This window comes from Melopsittacus undulatus, chromosome 5, assembly GCF_012275295.1.
Source record: "Melopsittacus undulatus isolate bMelUnd1 chromosome 5, bMelUnd1.mat.Z, whole genome shotgun sequence".
Lineage (NCBI taxonomy): Eukaryota > Metazoa > Chordata > Aves > Psittaciformes > Psittaculidae > Melopsittacus > Melopsittacus undulatus.
The window spans coordinates 58,190,764-58,207,575 of record NC_047531.1 but is presented as its reverse complement, the minus strand read 5'-3'; the positions used below and the strand labels follow the sequence as shown (position 1 = coordinate 58,207,575).

Here is a 16,812-nt window from a genome sequence, read left to right as displayed (position 1 = left end):
CCTGTCTCTCCTTCCTCCCGGCCTTCCCTCCTCCCTGCAGAGCATGAGCTCAGAAAAAGGCCTTGGACAAACCAAACATTTGAGCAGTAACTCAAAACATACTTGCTATCAGCAACCGTTCCCAGCCCGAGAGTCAAAACACAGCACTGCACCAGCTACCCAGAAGGAGAAAAATTACTGCCACTGCTCAAACCAGGACAAGGAGCCACTGGTCTAGATGTCTCAAGATGTCAGTGTCCCTTTCTGTGAGAGAAGTCCATAAGGTCAGGATATTTCAGGCATAAACACTCAACCCTGCAACCAAATAGCTGCTGATATCTGGGATCTATATTCCAGATACTTGTCTAAAACTCTCTCTGATCTGCAAAGCTAAGGGTAAGTAAAATTCTCTCCAGGACTCAGCTAGCATTGACCTGGAGTTACACTATTTGCAGAATCACTGTGCTTCAGGCATATTAGAAAAAAAATGTGGCCAAACAGTCCCACCAGTTTGCAGAACAGGATTCCAGTATCTTGTCTGCTTTGATTTTGAAAATGCAAGTGCTCTTGACAACATCCTACATAATCTTGTGGTGGTTTTTACCCGCAAGGCAAGGCAAAATGCCAGCTAGAAGCTGAGGAGGAAACTGGCAGTGAAAATATGTCATTGTGTTGCAAACTTCCTGCTTTCCAGAGAAATTAAAATAGAAACAGAAAAAAAGAAAACTGTTTGCTTTGGTTGAAAGAGTACACCAAAGACACTATGCACTTGTACAAGCTGCCTTCAAAGCCACACCAGCTTTCTCCTCTATGAGGATTTTGGAGAGCTCCTGTGATGCAGTGGGGTTCCAGCCATGTGCACCCCAAGTTGTTCTGTGGGGTGACTTGAGACAGGCAAAGAGAAGGAATTCTGGGTTCACAACCAACGCAGGGAACTTTCACCACTTCAAGACTCCAGTTATGTATTCAGCGTCTTTAATACTGATTGACAAACCTATCTTTGGGCATCCAAACTTGGAAGCTGTTTGGCTAAATTCACAAGTGTTTCTGTTAATCTGTTTGTTTATTAATCTATTTTTAAAATGTATTAATCTAATTTCAAAAGCAAGATCTCCCAATGAAATTCCCTATGCAAACTCTTTTCCTTGGACATCTCCATCATGTGCATAAGAATATAGTAGAAATCTTACAGCTGCGCACCTATGCGAACTACAATATCCTGTCCTGGCTACTCATTGCCTTGTACCAGATAGCATGTCCTCATGTCCTTCAGTTAGAAATAAAGTCTTGCACAGGCTTCAGGAGTGTTATGCTTGTGGTGAATACATGGATAACTATGATGGAAGTAGGGCAACTCTACAATTTTAACACTGTGTATTTAAGTGGTTACTGAGACATGTCATGGGGGCATTCACAGGATCAGTTGCAGATATGCACATATAATGGGGTCATGCAGACTCTTTGAGACTACCGATTCTAAGTCATGATTAATTTTATTCTAACACAGATGTCTCAAGTACAAGAATGTGCCTAGATCTGCACTGAATATAAAAGGAGCTTGAAGTAATTGTTAAGAGGCAGACATGTGCATTGTAAATGCTGCAGGTAATGTGACATGAATTCTGCCCTGTAAGACCATCCTGGGTTAAACATTGAGGCATTCTACCCCAAATTACCATTATAAGGCTAAATTGACAGTGCTCACTTAAAACCTAAACCAAAACCAAATCAAAGGAAAGTGTAACATTGACTCAAGGTCAGCCACATTAGCAGAGAATAAGACTCTTTTGCCTCTATGTAGAGTGGCTCCAGCTCTTGCTGAGTCCTGGAAATAATTTTGAATGGCAGGACTAAAAAGGCCAGAAATGGAGAAGACATGAGAATCTTAGCCCTGGCCCAGAAGTGCTGATGGATTACTGACAGGGACTGGTGGTTTCAGTCTACAGTGGGTGTTTGAAGAAGTCAGATCTGCATAGGTGACTACTCTGATAGATGTGCATATGCTGTTTTACCACCACCTCTACGTGCCTCTACTGGTATTACTACTGATAAGCCATCATTCTTCAGAAGGCCATCTGCTTGCTGTTAGCATGGATTTCCGAAGGAGACTTGCTGACAGCTGGGCCCACAAGATTATCACAAGGTGTTGGAGCTGGGGCCTGCCCAGAGACAGGACAGCTGCAGCTCTTCCTGGAGCAGTAAAAGAATAAGGCCTGAGGCTGGAAGCATTGCAGTCAGAGAGGAGTGTATGTAGAAAGGATTTTGTTAACATAGCTTTAACTCATACAGAATTGGGGAAGTACCTTCTGGATCAATGACTCTTCCCAGCTGAAATGCCAGACCTACTGTCATGGCCATACCGGTTTTGATACCTGTGCTACTACCCTGAGGCTCACTCAGATGTATCTCCAAAGGCTATATTCAGTGCTGGTTGTAATGCAGTCCACCAGTATTTCTTGTGGGCAGAAGCTCTCATGGACATCAACAGCTGCAGGTCTATCACTCTTTGGAGAAGTTGTCAGTTTGTAAAGATAAAGGAGCATTTGTAACCTTTCAAAAACTTCCTCTAATATATTTTTTTTTTTTTTGCTGGTGACTCCTCTTCTGCAACAAGCAGAGCACACCTGAGCTCTTCTCCCTGTTGCTTTCCATGAATGTTAGATTTCACTCATTCTCTTGGATTATTTTGGAGCACATTCATCCCAGAAAGTTCTACAACACCTCAAGATGCTATTCATAATGAAAAAAGAGATGTTGGGGACTGTTTTTTTTTTTGAGTTCACAATATGTAGGAAATGTATTGGGTGAATTTACTGATCATGTATGGAGAAGTATTTGTGCTTTTAAACAGCTGCAATTGGTGCCTAAGTTCTTTTGTGGATTTAGACCTTTCCACATGTAGTTAGCTGCCCTTTCTCATGGAGCTTGAAAACACTTAAGCCAACCTTTTTGAACAAAAGTGCATTCTCTTCCCACTTCATGCAAGTGCCAAAAGTCCTTTCTGTTTCAGGCACAGAAGAGCAAGCTTTAAAGGTAACAGCTGTCTCTGTAGTTCTCTGACTTCACAGCTGCTGCAGTAAGCACGTTCCCCTGCCTGTCCAGATGGCTATCATGCTAATGGCTTATTGCCTGCCCATGGGCAGCTTTTCTGGGTGCACCTGGCAGCGTTTAACCTGTTGAGTCTGTTCAAAGTTGTGGCTCCCTACGTGCTCTTAATAGTGAACTTCAGCCATGCTCAGAGACAACCTTGTGTCTGAATAACCTGCCTGCCTGGTTTCTGAGAGTGGCCTTGAGCTGCTTGTAACAGGCAGGACAGGCAGGCTAGCGAAGGACAAACTTTCAAGCCTTGTAAGCTGCAACCCAAAATGGTCTGTTGTTCTGAGCTGCTCATACTGCACCTACCCAAACCAAAGCTTCATGCAGCTTCTAGTTCACCTCCCATCTCCCCATACACATCCTTTACCTCCAACAACTGCAGCCACTGGCAGAAGCTCCCACCAGCCCTGGTACTGCTGTAAGCACAGCAGTGAACAGCAATAAGTCTGTAACTATTTTCTCTTGTGCAAATTGTATCTGGCCAGGGATGTCGAGGGCAACAAGAAAAAATTCTGTGGGTACATCTAAATGTGGGTGCTCTCTGGAATGAAATGTGAGACCTGCTTATCCAGGATACTGAGAAGGCTGAAGTACTCAACAACTTCTTTGTCTCCATCTTCACTGGCAAGTGCTCCAGCCACACCACATGGGTCACAGAAGGCAAAGTCAGGGACTGGGAGGATGAAGAACAACCCACTGTAGGAGATCAGGTTTTAGACCATTTAGGGAACCTGACAATGCACAAGTCCATGCGACCTGATCAGATGTATCCACGGGTCCTGAGGGAACCAGCAGACAAAGTGGCTAAGTGACCATCCATCATATTTTAAAAATCATAGCAGTCCAGTGAAGTTCACACTGGCTGGAAAAGGGGAAACATAACCCCCACTTTTAAAAGGGTGAAAAAAGGAAGACCTGGGGAGCTACAGACCAGTCAGTTTCACCTCAGTGCCCAGCAAGATCATGGAGCAGATCCTCCTGAAAACTATGCTAAAGAACATGGAAAATGAGGAGGTGACTGCTGACAGCCAATGTGCCTTCACTAAGTGCATATTGTGCCTGGAAAATGTGGCAGTATTCCACAATAGGGTTACAGCATTGGTGGATAAGGGAAGAGTATGTGATGTCATCTATTTGGACTTGTGCAAAGCATTTGACACTGTTCCACACAACATCCTTGTTTCTAAACTGGAGAGACATGGATTTGACAGAATGGACCATTCAGTGGATGAGGAACTGTCTGGAAAGTCACACACAAATGTCACGGCCAACAGCTCGATGTCCAAGTGGGGGGCAGCAACAAGTGGCATTCCTCAGAGGTCAGTGTTGGGACTGATGCTGTTCAACATCTTTGTCGCTGACATGGACAGTGGGATTGAGTTTGCTGATGACACCAAGCTGTGTGGTTTGGTTGATATGCTGGAGGGAAGGAATGCCATTCAGAGGGACCTCGACACACTTGTGAGGTGGGCTGATGCCAGCCTCATGAAGTTTAACCATGACAAGTGCAAGGTCCTACACCTGGGCAATCCCAAGCACAAATACAGGCTGGGAGGAGAATGGACTGAGAGCAGCGCTAGCTCAATATGACCCAGAAGTGTGCACTTGCAGCCCAGAAAGCCAACTGTACCCTGGGCTGCATCAAAAGGAGCGTGACCAGCAGGTCAAGGGAGATGATTCTTCCCTTCTACTCCACTCTTGTGAGACCCTACCTGAAGTGCTGCATTCAGCTCTGGGGCCCCAGACACAAAAAGGACATGAACCTGTTGGAGCAAGTGATATACATGGACCTGTATATCACGAGGATGATAAGGGGACTGGAGCACCTCTCCTATGAAGACAAGCTGAGAAAGTTGGGGTTTTTCAGCCCGGAGATGAGAAGGCTCCAGGGAGACCTTACAGCAGCCTTACAGTACCTGAAGGAGGCGTATGAGAAAACTGGAGAACTTTCTTGCAAGGGCGTGTAGTGAGAGGACAAGAAATTAAACTGAGAGAGAGCAGATTTACATGAGGTGTTAAGAAAAAAAAACCTCTCCATTGCGCGGTTGGTGCCACACTAGCACAGGTTACCCAGGGAAGCTGTGACATCCGGAATCCCTCTCAGCACCGCACATCTGCGGATACCAGCATCCGGCATCCGCCACCCGCCCCTTCCGCCGGCGAGTCCGCCTCCTCTCCCGGCAGCCCGCGGCCGGCATGGCGGCCCCCAGTGCATAGGACGCACGTGTGGGTGTCGGTGTGGTGCTGCGGGGCTCGGGACTGCCCTGTCGGTACCGCTGCCGCCATGAAGAGCAAGTCCTCAGCCCACAAGTCGGGGAACACGCACCGGGTGAGCGCCCGCCCGGTTCCGCAGTGTCTCCGCTGCTGGTGGCCGGGGGAAGGGTCTTGGGGTTTTTATCCTCGGTTAGTTCAGTAGTGCTTGGCTCCCAGAGCGGTGCTGGGGAAGGAGGCGAGAGGGCGGCTGGTGTGGTGGAGCCGCGTTGGGTTCCCGCAGCGCTGTGGGGGGACCCTGGCCGAGACACCGGAATGCAGCTTCTCCCCCGTCCTGGATCGGGGACACCAGGCACGCCACAGCCTTAGCGTAGAAAATGACTTGATTTTATAAAAAAGTAATATCCAGTGTGGGTATATCTTAGGCGCTGTTTCAGGAAAGACAGGAGCCGGGCAGTTTGTTGAAATCCGGTGGATTTCATAGAATCACAGAATGGCTTGGTTTGGAAGGAACCTTAAACCTCATCCAGTTCCAATCCCCTGCCGCAGGCAGGAACACCTTCCACTAGACCAGGTTGCGCCAAGCCCCGTCCAACCTGGCCTTGGACACTGCCAGGGATGGGGCAGCCACAGCTTCTCTGGGCAATCTATGCCAGTGTCTCACCACCCTCACAGTAAAGAGCCTCTTATGTCTAATCCAAATCTACCCTCTTTCACTATAAAGCCATTATCCCCTGTCCTATCACTACATGTCCTTGTAATTTCTTTGCATCTTTTGCACTGTGTTGTGAAAACTTGTGGGTTGCGAATCTTTGTTGTACAGAGCAAGGGGGGAGAGCCCTGTTCATGGGCTTTTTAAGCAAGTTTGGGGGTTTTTTTTGCCTTAAAACTTGTAATTAGTAAATAAATACACTTGTAAATCTGTAAATAGTAGGACTGTGTACAGATTGATGGGTACTGTGTGGCAGCCTGTCTTTAAAAGTGGGGGTTTCTGTTTGCAGACAATGTGCTATTAAGAGGGCTGTTCTCAGAACTGAGCAAGAAACATGTCCTTTTGTTTTGCAGTTTCTTACCTTTTCGGAGCGCTTAAGCAATGTTAATATCGATATTATTCATCGGATTGACAGAACAGGAAGCTATGCTGAGGTGAGAACAGTAGTCGTGGTCATTTTCTGAAATCACATCACAAGTACCTACACTAATGGAAGATTCCCGTAGACATTTATTCAGGAGAAATTTGGAAAGAAGCTCCTGCAAGAGTTGCCTTTCCTGGAGCCTTATTTAGTGCTTTGTTCCCCTTTACTCATCCACCTACTTAGCAGTATTGCCATACGGACTCTTTGGCAGCCACCATTCTGATGGCTCCCATGTGGCTGGGCCTGGGGTGTTTCTGAGCATGGAATATGCTGTCCTACGTCTGAACCTGCAAAGATTTACAGGTGCTGAGCAGTTGCAGTATTCACAGCATATGTACAAAGCATGAGCATGTGTCTTTGTAGGTCATAAAGAAGAGTCATTTACATGTGTCCTATAGATCAAAAAAAAAATCCCAAAGCATTTCTGTTGGCTGGGTTATGGCTGAGCATCATCAAGGCCAGTCAACAGAGGTCTAAAAAGCAATTTCATAAACAAGTCCTGTCACCAGATATTTTCATATGTGTTTTGAACATAGAAAGCAAATTCTTATTTTCAGGGAAATTTCACAGAACTTTCTGAAATGAAGTCATCAAGATTTGTTGAAATATTCTCAAAATGTTTAAGGCATTTGGTAGTTTTCTTCATTTGAACCTCTCATCTTTGCAGGCTACATTCATTAGCTGTTACTTTATCTTTGTTTTGACAGGAGCTTGAAACCTACTTTTCTGAAGGACTGCGAAAATGGAGGGAACTGAACCTCACTCAGCATTTTGGTATGTCATTTTTATTCAGATTTCCTGTTTGCCTTAAAATGTTAACATTTAAAATACATTTCTTCTGCATCTAGAGCCCAGTGAGAGTTTTTCTATTATTTTTTGGACTGGGCACTGGACAGCTGTTGTTCCTGCATCCAACTGGACTCATTTTCAGGGTTTTTCTTTTGTGTTTTGAACAGTGCAATTCTACAATGAAGTCGCCAACAAATGCCAGTCCTTCAATCAGCTGGTCTATTACCAGAGTGCCATTGTGCAAAGCTTGAAGACACATTTGCAAGTTAAAGGCAGTCTTGCTTACCAACCCCTATTAGAGTAAGTATATGGCAAACAAAATGTAGTCAGAAGTCCTGATGGTATTAAAAGTAAGCATGACTCCTGTTGTGAGTGTTCTTTCTTTTTACTATACCTGAGGAAAATATGGTAGTGTTTTTGTTTGATGTTAATTATTTTTGTCTTCTTGTTTAAACTGTTACCTGCCTGGTTTTTAAGACTTTTGCCATCCACAGCTGCCTTAAGGCTTCTCTTAAAAATAGTGAGAAGTAAATGCGATGCTGTCTTTCTTTCCAAAGAGACCCTGCTGGATTATGTAATGTCTGACTGTTTTTTTTGTTGGATTGTTTTTGCAATGTACTAACATTTGTGTATCTTCTGAAACACAGTCTAGTGGTGCAGCTGGCTCGAGATCTTCAGGCTGATTTCTATCCTCACTTTCATGACTTTTTCCTGGCCATCATCAAGTTACTGGATACACAGGACACAGACCTGCTGGAATGGGCTTTCACCTCTCTTTCCTACCTCTACAAATACTTGTGGAGATTGATGGTGAAAGACATACATAACATATACAGGTAAAAGTTGTGTTTAATAACCGTCTTGATCAGCAGTCATTAGATGCTTTAGAAATGTAAATGCTTAATGTTTAATACTTGTTAGCATGCTTTCCCATCTTTCTGAGAGATTCTGAGCCTTTTTATCATACACAGCTCTGTTTTAGATCCTACTGACTTTTATGGGCCACTGTACTGGAGGAGGAATGTGGGTTGGGCTGCAGATTTGGGCTTTCTGTCTCCTTTCCTCCTGTGGGAATTTGAGAGGAAGCATCCAGTTCAGCTGGGTGAACAAAGCTCAGAAAGACACTGGATTGTCAGAGTCATCTTGAAAATCTGTGACCAAGTCTAAATTCAACACAGGTTTCCTAAGTATCTGTCAGGTGTCTCTGTCATAGTATCGTTTCTGTCTTTCCTAGTTGCAAACATCTGGGTTTATGACATTGAATGAATTCCTTGAGTCTTTAATCACTTCCCAGTATTTTCCCCTTTTATGTTTTTCCTTTCTTCCTGTCTGTTTAGTGAGAGCAGATAAGATATGCAGTTTCATATACTTTGAACCTCCTTGCCACAGGATGCTGTGGATGTGGAAGATCACTGTAGAGAAACTGACCCAGTTGTAGGGAGTTACCAGATGCATAGGAGGCACTGCTGGCTTGAGGAGTCCCTGAGCTGTAGGTGGTTGAAGGCTGATTTACACGTGCTTGTCCTGTTTTTAAACATTTCCCAGGCATCTGCTTCTGGCTGGTTTAGACTGGTTACTCAGCTGGATGGACCAGTGGGCTGACCCAATATGACTGCTTGTTCAATCTTACATTGTTGTAGTAGCAGTGCTCTTGTTTTTGTCAGCTGCTGTGTCCATATTGCTTCCTCCCAGTTTTGATTTGGAGCAGATGGAACAAAAGAGGGGTTACAGATTTCCTCCCCAACCCAGCGAAAGCTATCAAGCATATTGAAAAAACTTCTGCTTGGTTGTAAATCTGAGGCACCACGCGCTCTGTGCTAAATGTGTGGTGAGCCACATGCAGCTATTACTGATACTTACCAGCAACATGCAAATATTTATCACCCCTGTAAATTGTGTATCTTTAGAAACTTTTACGTGCACAGGAGAGCCTGTGGCTTTTCAAATCAGTTTTGATTTACTTTTTGCTGCTGAGTATATGTATTGGAAAATTTTGATGCTGCATTTGAATCTGGGTGGATCCAGAGACTTCAGAGGTATTTCTGAATGTGGCTTTTTTTTGCCTGGTGTTATCATTTAACCTTCTCTGTTCTTTATCCAGGGAAAGTGGGAAGGAATTGAGTTGAGGAAAGTATTTACCTTCTCTAGGAGGACAGATTCTTAGTGTTTGTAAAAAGTGGCAATGTAAACTGAAAAACTTTTGAACTCGGTGGCAATTCTTGCATTGCCTTTAAGACAGTGGATTATTTTGTGTCTTTGTAGCCTGTACAGCACCCTGCTGGCTCACCACAAGCTTCACATCAGAAACTTTGCTGCTGAAAGTTTTGTCTTTCTAATGAGAAAGGTAAGTGAGGTGTTTGTACTTTGAAGCTATCTCCAGTCTGTGGGTGCTCTTGGATTCAATGTGTAATGTTGGGTTTTCACCAAAGAAGGGTTAACAAGGCCTGAAGTGGCATCCAGCATGTCATTTTTAGAGAGTATTTTACTGAGAATGTCGTGCACTTTGTATCAGCATTGGTAAACAGAGGTCTTGGTGTGCTGTGTTTTAAAAGCAGTTAAACCATATGGCTGTGGTTGGTTTATCTAAAATGACTATGAATGGTAGGGTAATCTTGCAGAAGAGAGGCTTTAGTTTATAAGTGCATATTTGCTCACTGACTTTTTCATGAATGCTTTAAGGCCTTTGTAGAAAGAAAATTCTCATGACAACTGTTTTGCATTCCTGAAAATCAAAGTATATAATGTTCCCAGGAGCATCAGTCAAGATCAGACAGCATCTTTTCATGGAGTAAGGAAAGGGAGTAGTAGTTGTTTGTTTTTATGAAGTCAAAATATACAGAAGCCAGGATGTCTGAGACTGGCGAGCAAATCTGAGTATCCTCATTTTTGTCTAAGTTGAGAGACCTTAATAAAGCAAATGTGTTTGGTTATTTTCAGAAAATGCTGAACTTCAGGTTAAATCTTCAGAAATGGAGGGCTTTAAAATATTGGTCCAGAAGTCCTTGCAGTATTTCTGAGTGTAGTTACAGTTTTGGATTACTTGGTTCTCTGATCAGCTGCTACATGTCTCTTTCCACACCAGTGCAGCAACCTTTGTGTTTCAGTTGGAGTCAGCTTACTGATGCATTTATGCACATGTTTAAAATCATAAGAATAATCAAACCCACATATTTCAGCTGCAGTGACCTAAGTAGACCTGTGTGCACCTTTGAGCCAGAGGTGCTGTAGTAACTGAATAATTTTCCTGCTTTCAGTTTCCCTCTGTGGTTGCAGAAATAATGAGTTTGAACTGTTATGGGAAGGAGGGACTCAGAGAGTAACATGGTGTACTGTGGAGCCAATTAATTGCCTCTATCCATCTTGCAGCTTTGAATAGAAGATAACCATTATTTTCTCCTTATGTTTTGTAGGTGTCTGATAAAAATGCAATCTTCAATTTAATGTTTGGTGACCTGGGGGAGCATCCGGAGAAGGTGGAAGGTGTAGGACAGCTACTTTTTGAGATGTGCAAGGGTGTTCGAAACATGTTTCACTCCTGTGCAGAGGTGGTAAGGACAAGAAAAGATTGTTGGCTTAAATGTTGCAGTAATGGGGCCTTAGGCAACGCTCAGTGAAACCACTGAATGTTGTCTTGTTTGTCTCGGTGGATGCTTGATGGTAAGGATGCTGTTCATTGCTTAACAGGATCTGAAAGCTGCCTCCTAAGAAAATTCTTTGAGAGAGAAAGGTTGTTTTTAGAAATTCCTGCACAGTATTCTTAGATATTAAAATAGAACTGCTTGCTGATGGTCCAGATTTTAAGTCATAGCTTTTAAGTTTTTTTCCATAATCGTTCTACAAAGAATCAAACTCACTGGAATACTTTTGAAGTACAGGTACTAATTAATTTTAGGATTACTAGATTTATTTTCCAGGTATAAGGACGATATGCTCTTTTCCTGTGCAGGCTATGAAGTTAATTCTCTCAAAGCTGGGGCCTGTTACTGAAGAAGAAATTGAACTCCCATGGGTTACTGTAGGAGAAGCCTTTGAGCAGATGATCAGATCAGCTGTAGTGCATATCCATAAGGAGCATTTTGACATTGTCTTCAAGTGCCTGGAGGTATATTGGTGGTTTGTTTTTTTGTTGTTTTTTTTTTTTTAATTCATCAGACTGAAAAAATTCTGTGCACTTATCAAGAAAAATATTTCTTTATACCCTCTGGGCAGAAAGGGACACTAATGGGAGTGTTCCAGAGCAGTTATATTTACGTATAGTTTAATGATATGAGTAATCTCACAGAATCCATATCAGTATAATGATGCTTAAAAAAGTACTTCTGATAATTCCAGTGAAAGCTGGGTGCTTCCATACCATGGGCCAAGTACTTTTTCCTGTTTTGGATGTAATGTGTTGGCCTTTCAGGAGACCCTTGTCTAATGAGGTATTTGTGTTTCTATCCAAGCAATGTAGGGTGTGTGTTTTACATAATGGAAATCACACAGTGTTTCTGCAAGGTTTAGTTTTTTGAACATGAATGAGAGTCAAGAGCAGTTTGTTGGGCAGATGAGACGTTGATTCTTTAGAATTACTTTCAGGTAACAATAAGTGAAACGGGGTCCAATAATTTCTCTGAAACATTTTGCTTTCCTTTTTTATTTAAACAGGGGTCACTCTTAGACTTGCAGAGGAAAATAACTAAGGCAAATTGCGCTATGGTTTCAGAGCAGATGCAGAGGATTCTACAAGCTTATCTGATCCTAGTGGAACATGCAAATGGATCCAAAATCTCACTGCCTGAAGATGTCTGCCGGGTAGGTCAGACCGCCACATTGACTGTTGTGCCAGAGAACCATCAATTGGTACGAAAAGGTGTGGTCAGCTGAAGCACTTGTACATTTTTCTGATGCATCATTTTGCTTAGGATTTGAGATGAGTGAACAGAGATCTTTATTCTGAGTATTGCTGCCTCTCCAATCCACTGAGGATTTACCTCTGTACTATAATTCTGGTGTGGTCCTTTGAATAAGCAAGGCTGCTGCTTCTAGAGACCAGTTCCTGCTTCTGTAAAGGAGACCTAGATCCCCATATTAGCGATTAGGACAGTTATAACAGATACACATGTTTGACCCCATTAGGTTTAAATGTAGGTTTAGTGCCTTCAAACTTCAACAGGATTATTAGGATTAATTTCTGTGAAATATTTCTTTAGAAAACCGTGTCCTCCTGCTCCAGGGAGTGTGCAGGTCATTCAGACCAAACAATCACTGTCTTCATAGACAAATATCAGTTCTCTCTCTTTCATTTCAGATTTTAATAAAAATGTTACAAACACCAGATCTCTCATCATCTTGCTGCAAGACCCTGCTGAAGACCATTTCTTCATTCCTGCTGGCCGAGAATGTTTTCTTGCCTGATTCTTTGACCAAGGAAGCTATTGAGAAGGTAACAAGGACTGCTGCTTACAGCAGAAACCCAGAGTTTAAGTTACACATAGCAGACTGATTTCAGGACATTCTCCTTCATGCCAGGAAACATACTGTAAGGTTCCCTTTAACATTTTTGCACAGATAAGGGAGAAGCTGCCTAATGCCTTAGTTAATGTCTGTTGAGGTCTTGGGGACTCCTTGACAGTCTTACACAAATGCTTTCAGTGTAGTAGTGCCACTGTGGCAGACCTCTTTGCAATTAAAACTAGGTTCTGATTCAAATACCTACAGCCTCTGTAGAGAATGGAGGAAGAACAGAGAAGGGACATGTTCTGCCTTAGGTTATAAAGTAGATCATTGAGTTGGACTTAGTGAAAAAGGTCTGCTTTTTCACTAAGTTGCTAAGCATTTAGTGAGCTTGGCTTAGTTTTGTGAACAAGGTTCAGGTAAGTGGTTTGATTTCAAAAGTGCAGAGGCAGGCACATTTCAGTACTACCATTGCTCCTGAAGCATTGACGAGATTACCCTGTATACATGCCTATCAAATGCAGCCTTGCAAAGGTTAATAGGAGATGCTACTATGGAGTCTGATTCTTCAGTTTTCTTATTACATTATAATTTTGGACCATAGTTTTACTGTGCATGTAAACAATATTTAAAAGAAAAGATGTAATGTGATCTACAATGGGAAAACAAGGCTGTTGCAATTGTTTAAAAAAGATCAAATTTCACCTGGTCTTCAACACATCCTTGATTGTGTTGAAGTGAAATTGGTTCTGCCTGTGGCATGAGTCTAGTGTTGCTCAGGAAACATGGTCCTTCAAACATTTGAGGGTATTTGTGTGGGCTTCTGTTAAACAGGAGGCTTAAAGTTGTCCTTGTCCTCTGAAGGGTCTGGGGAAGGAATACCTGGGTGCGTGTTTCTGTGTCATGTATCTCGGCATTGAGGAGCATTGATCTTGAGTATTTCAAATGGCTGTTCCTATCTTGGGCCCTTCAGAAGCACAGAGGTTGACTTTGACCATGAGTTAGTAAACTTTCTGCAATCTGCTGCACAAAAAAAAATGCTGAATTGAAAAATCTTTTGGATCTAAGCTTTTTCATAACAGTTGGTGTCTCTTAAGTCTTAGAACTTTCAGCTTACACATCATACTAAAGGGGTAAGTAAGCTGACTTTGCACAGAGCCAGCTTGGATCCAGCAGGGCTTGTTAAAAATGTCTGTGCTTGTCTCTACTTGAATCATCACTGGAAATAGTACTCCTGTGTGTGCCTAAACTGACAAACCCTGCTAGCTGGGAACAGAGAGCTGAGCTGGATGGTTCAGAATTCAAAGCATGGTTGATTCATAAACCAGAAAAAAATGTCCCACGAGTAATGTAGAGTTTACTATGAAATGTTTCTTGTTAATGTGTTCTTGTCAACCTTTCATTTGCATCTTGCAGGTATTTGCAAGTGGATTTGAACGCCGCTTTCTTTTGGACTTCTCTGAAGCAATGTTTACAATGGAGCAATTTGAGAGGGTACATGGAGGCTTTTGTGCATTAGTTTATTTTTGTTGCCAAAGGGAAACCCATAGCATATTTACCTGGCCTTGCAAGCTTAAGCATTTTTGTGTATTGCCATGATGTTTAACTTCTGGTATAACCTTCTAAGAATGAGATTACTTACGCCATTGTGTTGAAGTTTAGTAATGGTGATCGGGGTTGGGAAAGGTGACAAATATCTACATACTCACAAAGAGAAGCTAGTCTGTTGGGAATTAAAAGGGTAGCCTTGTTATGGGTGGGATGAAGAGGAGGAGTCCTGGAGAAGCTAAGTGGAAATGAAGAATAATGATGTGTGTAGGTCAAGCCTGGAACTGGTGACCTAGGAGAAATCGAGTTCACAAAACAGAGTGGGAGGTGAAAGGAAAGTCAGGGATTGGGAATGTCCTGATGAGGCTAGATTTCAGGCAGAGTAAGTTTTTACATCAAATCACTATACCTGCTGGGGTGGGAGGATGAGCATGTCTGTATGCTGATTGGTGTCTTGGGGCGCCAGGACTGATACGTCTGGTGCTTTGCAAGTGCTCATTCATCGCTGTTTGGATTCCTCTGTGGCTGGTGTAATGTGATTTTGGATTTCATCGTGATTGAAGAGACCTACCAATACTTGACTGGTTTTTGCTTCTTTTTTTTTTTTTTTTTTGTGTGTGTCCCTTCAGCATTTTCTTCCATACTTTCTGGCGTATATTGAGCGTTGCTTCTCTGGCACAGATGCCCTTGCAAAGGATGAGGCAATGGCAATTCTGGCTAAACTCATTCTGGTGAAAGCAGAACCTCCTACCATTGGTTCAATGCCATTTGAAAAGTATCCTCTCACTTTCACTGAATCGTCTGTCAGGTGAGACTTCTCCAGTTTAGCTGGATGTGTGTGCATGGCTGCAGGCCTGAAGGCAACGCAGAGCTACATGAAGGTTATTCCACAGTTTTAGCCGAAGTGGTGTAAATGTCAACATTGCTGGTAGATTTGCAAACCAAGTGATTAACAGTAGGATCCCATTTTTTTTTCTGAGATTATTAGAGAAGGGATACTCTGAAGAGGTTACCTCTGATACAAAAAGACTAGCAAGTGTTTCAGTAGGTGTGTGAGGGGGATTTGTTACACCAACTTGCATGCTGCATCCTGAGGCAGTTAATCTTTGTAGTGAATGCTGCAATCTAGGTTCTCATTATTATTAACCTGTTGCCTGTGGCCTGTCTTTCTTCCCTGTACGCATATGTCTTGTCCAGGAGCTTTCTTGTCAGTTGCACTATAATCTTAACATAGAGTACAGCTGGGTACCAAAGGGCATGTAGTTAATCCAGATACAGCATTGTGCTAGGACAGCATGACTGTTAGTTGCAAAGCTATTTTTGTTGCAATGAAGTGGTCGCTTTCCTCCTGGAGCCTCTGTGGAAAGATGGAGTAACCATTGTCAAGCATAGAATGACCGTTCCTAATCTACTGGTAATGATTGTTTTAATCATTCTGGTTCAGATAACTCAAAGCATTTACCTGCAGAGTGGTGATTTTTATTGCCTTTTATGTAAGGTTTTATCTTTCCTGAAAGCAGTAACTCTGTGGGTTTTCCTAGCTTTATTTAATAGAATGGGGACAGAAGGTTGAATCAGTATAATTACGTTTTCTTTGTCTGTTGATCTCTGGATTTCCAATGATATGGAGTACTTAGCTGAGAGGACCTTGGTCCTACTTGGGATTTTTTTTATGCTCCTGCAATGTCAGTGGCAGAAATTAGGGCTAGGAGACATATCAAGAGTTGCATACCTCATCTCCTGCCTAGGATGGAATTAGCAAGTCCTGAACCAGACCTGAAAGATGTCCGACTGAATTGTTATTAAATACTCCAAATCTGGAGGTTCCAAAGCTGCACCTGGCAGTCTGTGCCAGTACTTTACTGCTTTAATGATTACACAGGTGTTTGTTTGGGGCTTTTTTCCCAGTCCTCAGTGTATGAACTAAACTTCCTTTATTGCAGTTTAGATTCATTGGTGTTTATCTGCTGGGAACACAAAAAGCAAAATATTTTCTCTCTTTGTATGCAACTTTTACAAATACCAGGCTTTGATCATCAGAAACATCTGAAATCTTTTTTCTCTGGGCCACGATCCTAATTCCTTGAGGTTTCACTCATAAATTTTTTTTCTGAAACCTCTAATGGCTTTTGATGCCATTTCCTTTTTGTTAGCTTCTGTTTTTCTTGAAGGGTGGATCCTATGCAGCTTCTAACTGCAGTCTTACAAGCACACTGGGTGGAAAGATAGCTGTCCAAGAGGTGTGAAGTACTCCTCTTCATATGTTCCACTATGTTAACCCTTTCTGCCTGCAGATGGGCTTGTTGATTTGAGCTTACCTTGTGACTCCTTTTAAGTCACCAAACTTTTAACTCACTGGTTGTTTTCTGTCATTCATTAGTTCATTGGTTATTAACAGTAATCTCAGAGATGACTCTCAGGTGCTTCTAGAGGCTGTATGTCCTGCTTGTGAAGGTATCCAACTGATGACTAGTATCTTTCCTTCTAGAAATATTTGAACATGAAATGCAGATCTGACATTTCCTGTGGGCCATGTTTGGTGCTTCTTAGCGTGACTAGTTCATGTTTTGTGCTGTGGAGGACATTAGAAAGAAAAAAAAATCCCTTAGCTTGTCCA

The 16,812-nt window shown here is 42.6% G+C and overlaps 1 protein-coding gene across 1 annotated transcript in view; it reads left to right on the top strand.

The window, feature by feature from the left end:
• The first annotated feature begins 5,359 nt into the window (after positions 1–5,359).
• The window catches only part of UTP20 (UTP20 small subunit processome component), a 61,863-nt gene continuing 50,410 nt past the window's right edge, over positions 5,360–16,812 (top strand). The window contains exons 1-12 of the mRNA XM_005144347.2: positions 5,360–5,404; positions 6,352–6,432; positions 7,130–7,196; positions 7,379–7,511; positions 7,859–8,047; positions 9,474–9,555; positions 10,622–10,759; positions 11,158–11,313; positions 11,859–12,005; positions 12,502–12,636; positions 14,064–14,141; positions 14,825–15,003. Coding sequence (XP_005144404.2) covers positions 5,360–5,404; positions 6,352–6,432; positions 7,130–7,196; positions 7,379–7,511; positions 7,859–8,047; positions 9,474–9,555; positions 10,622–10,759; positions 11,158–11,313; positions 11,859–12,005; positions 12,502–12,636; positions 14,064–14,141; positions 14,825–15,003 — 1,430 coding nt within the window. The remainder of the gene's footprint in view (positions 5,405–6,351; positions 6,433–7,129; positions 7,197–7,378; positions 7,512–7,858; positions 8,048–9,473; positions 9,556–10,621; positions 10,760–11,157; positions 11,314–11,858; positions 12,006–12,501; positions 12,637–14,063; positions 14,142–14,824; positions 15,004–16,812) is intronic.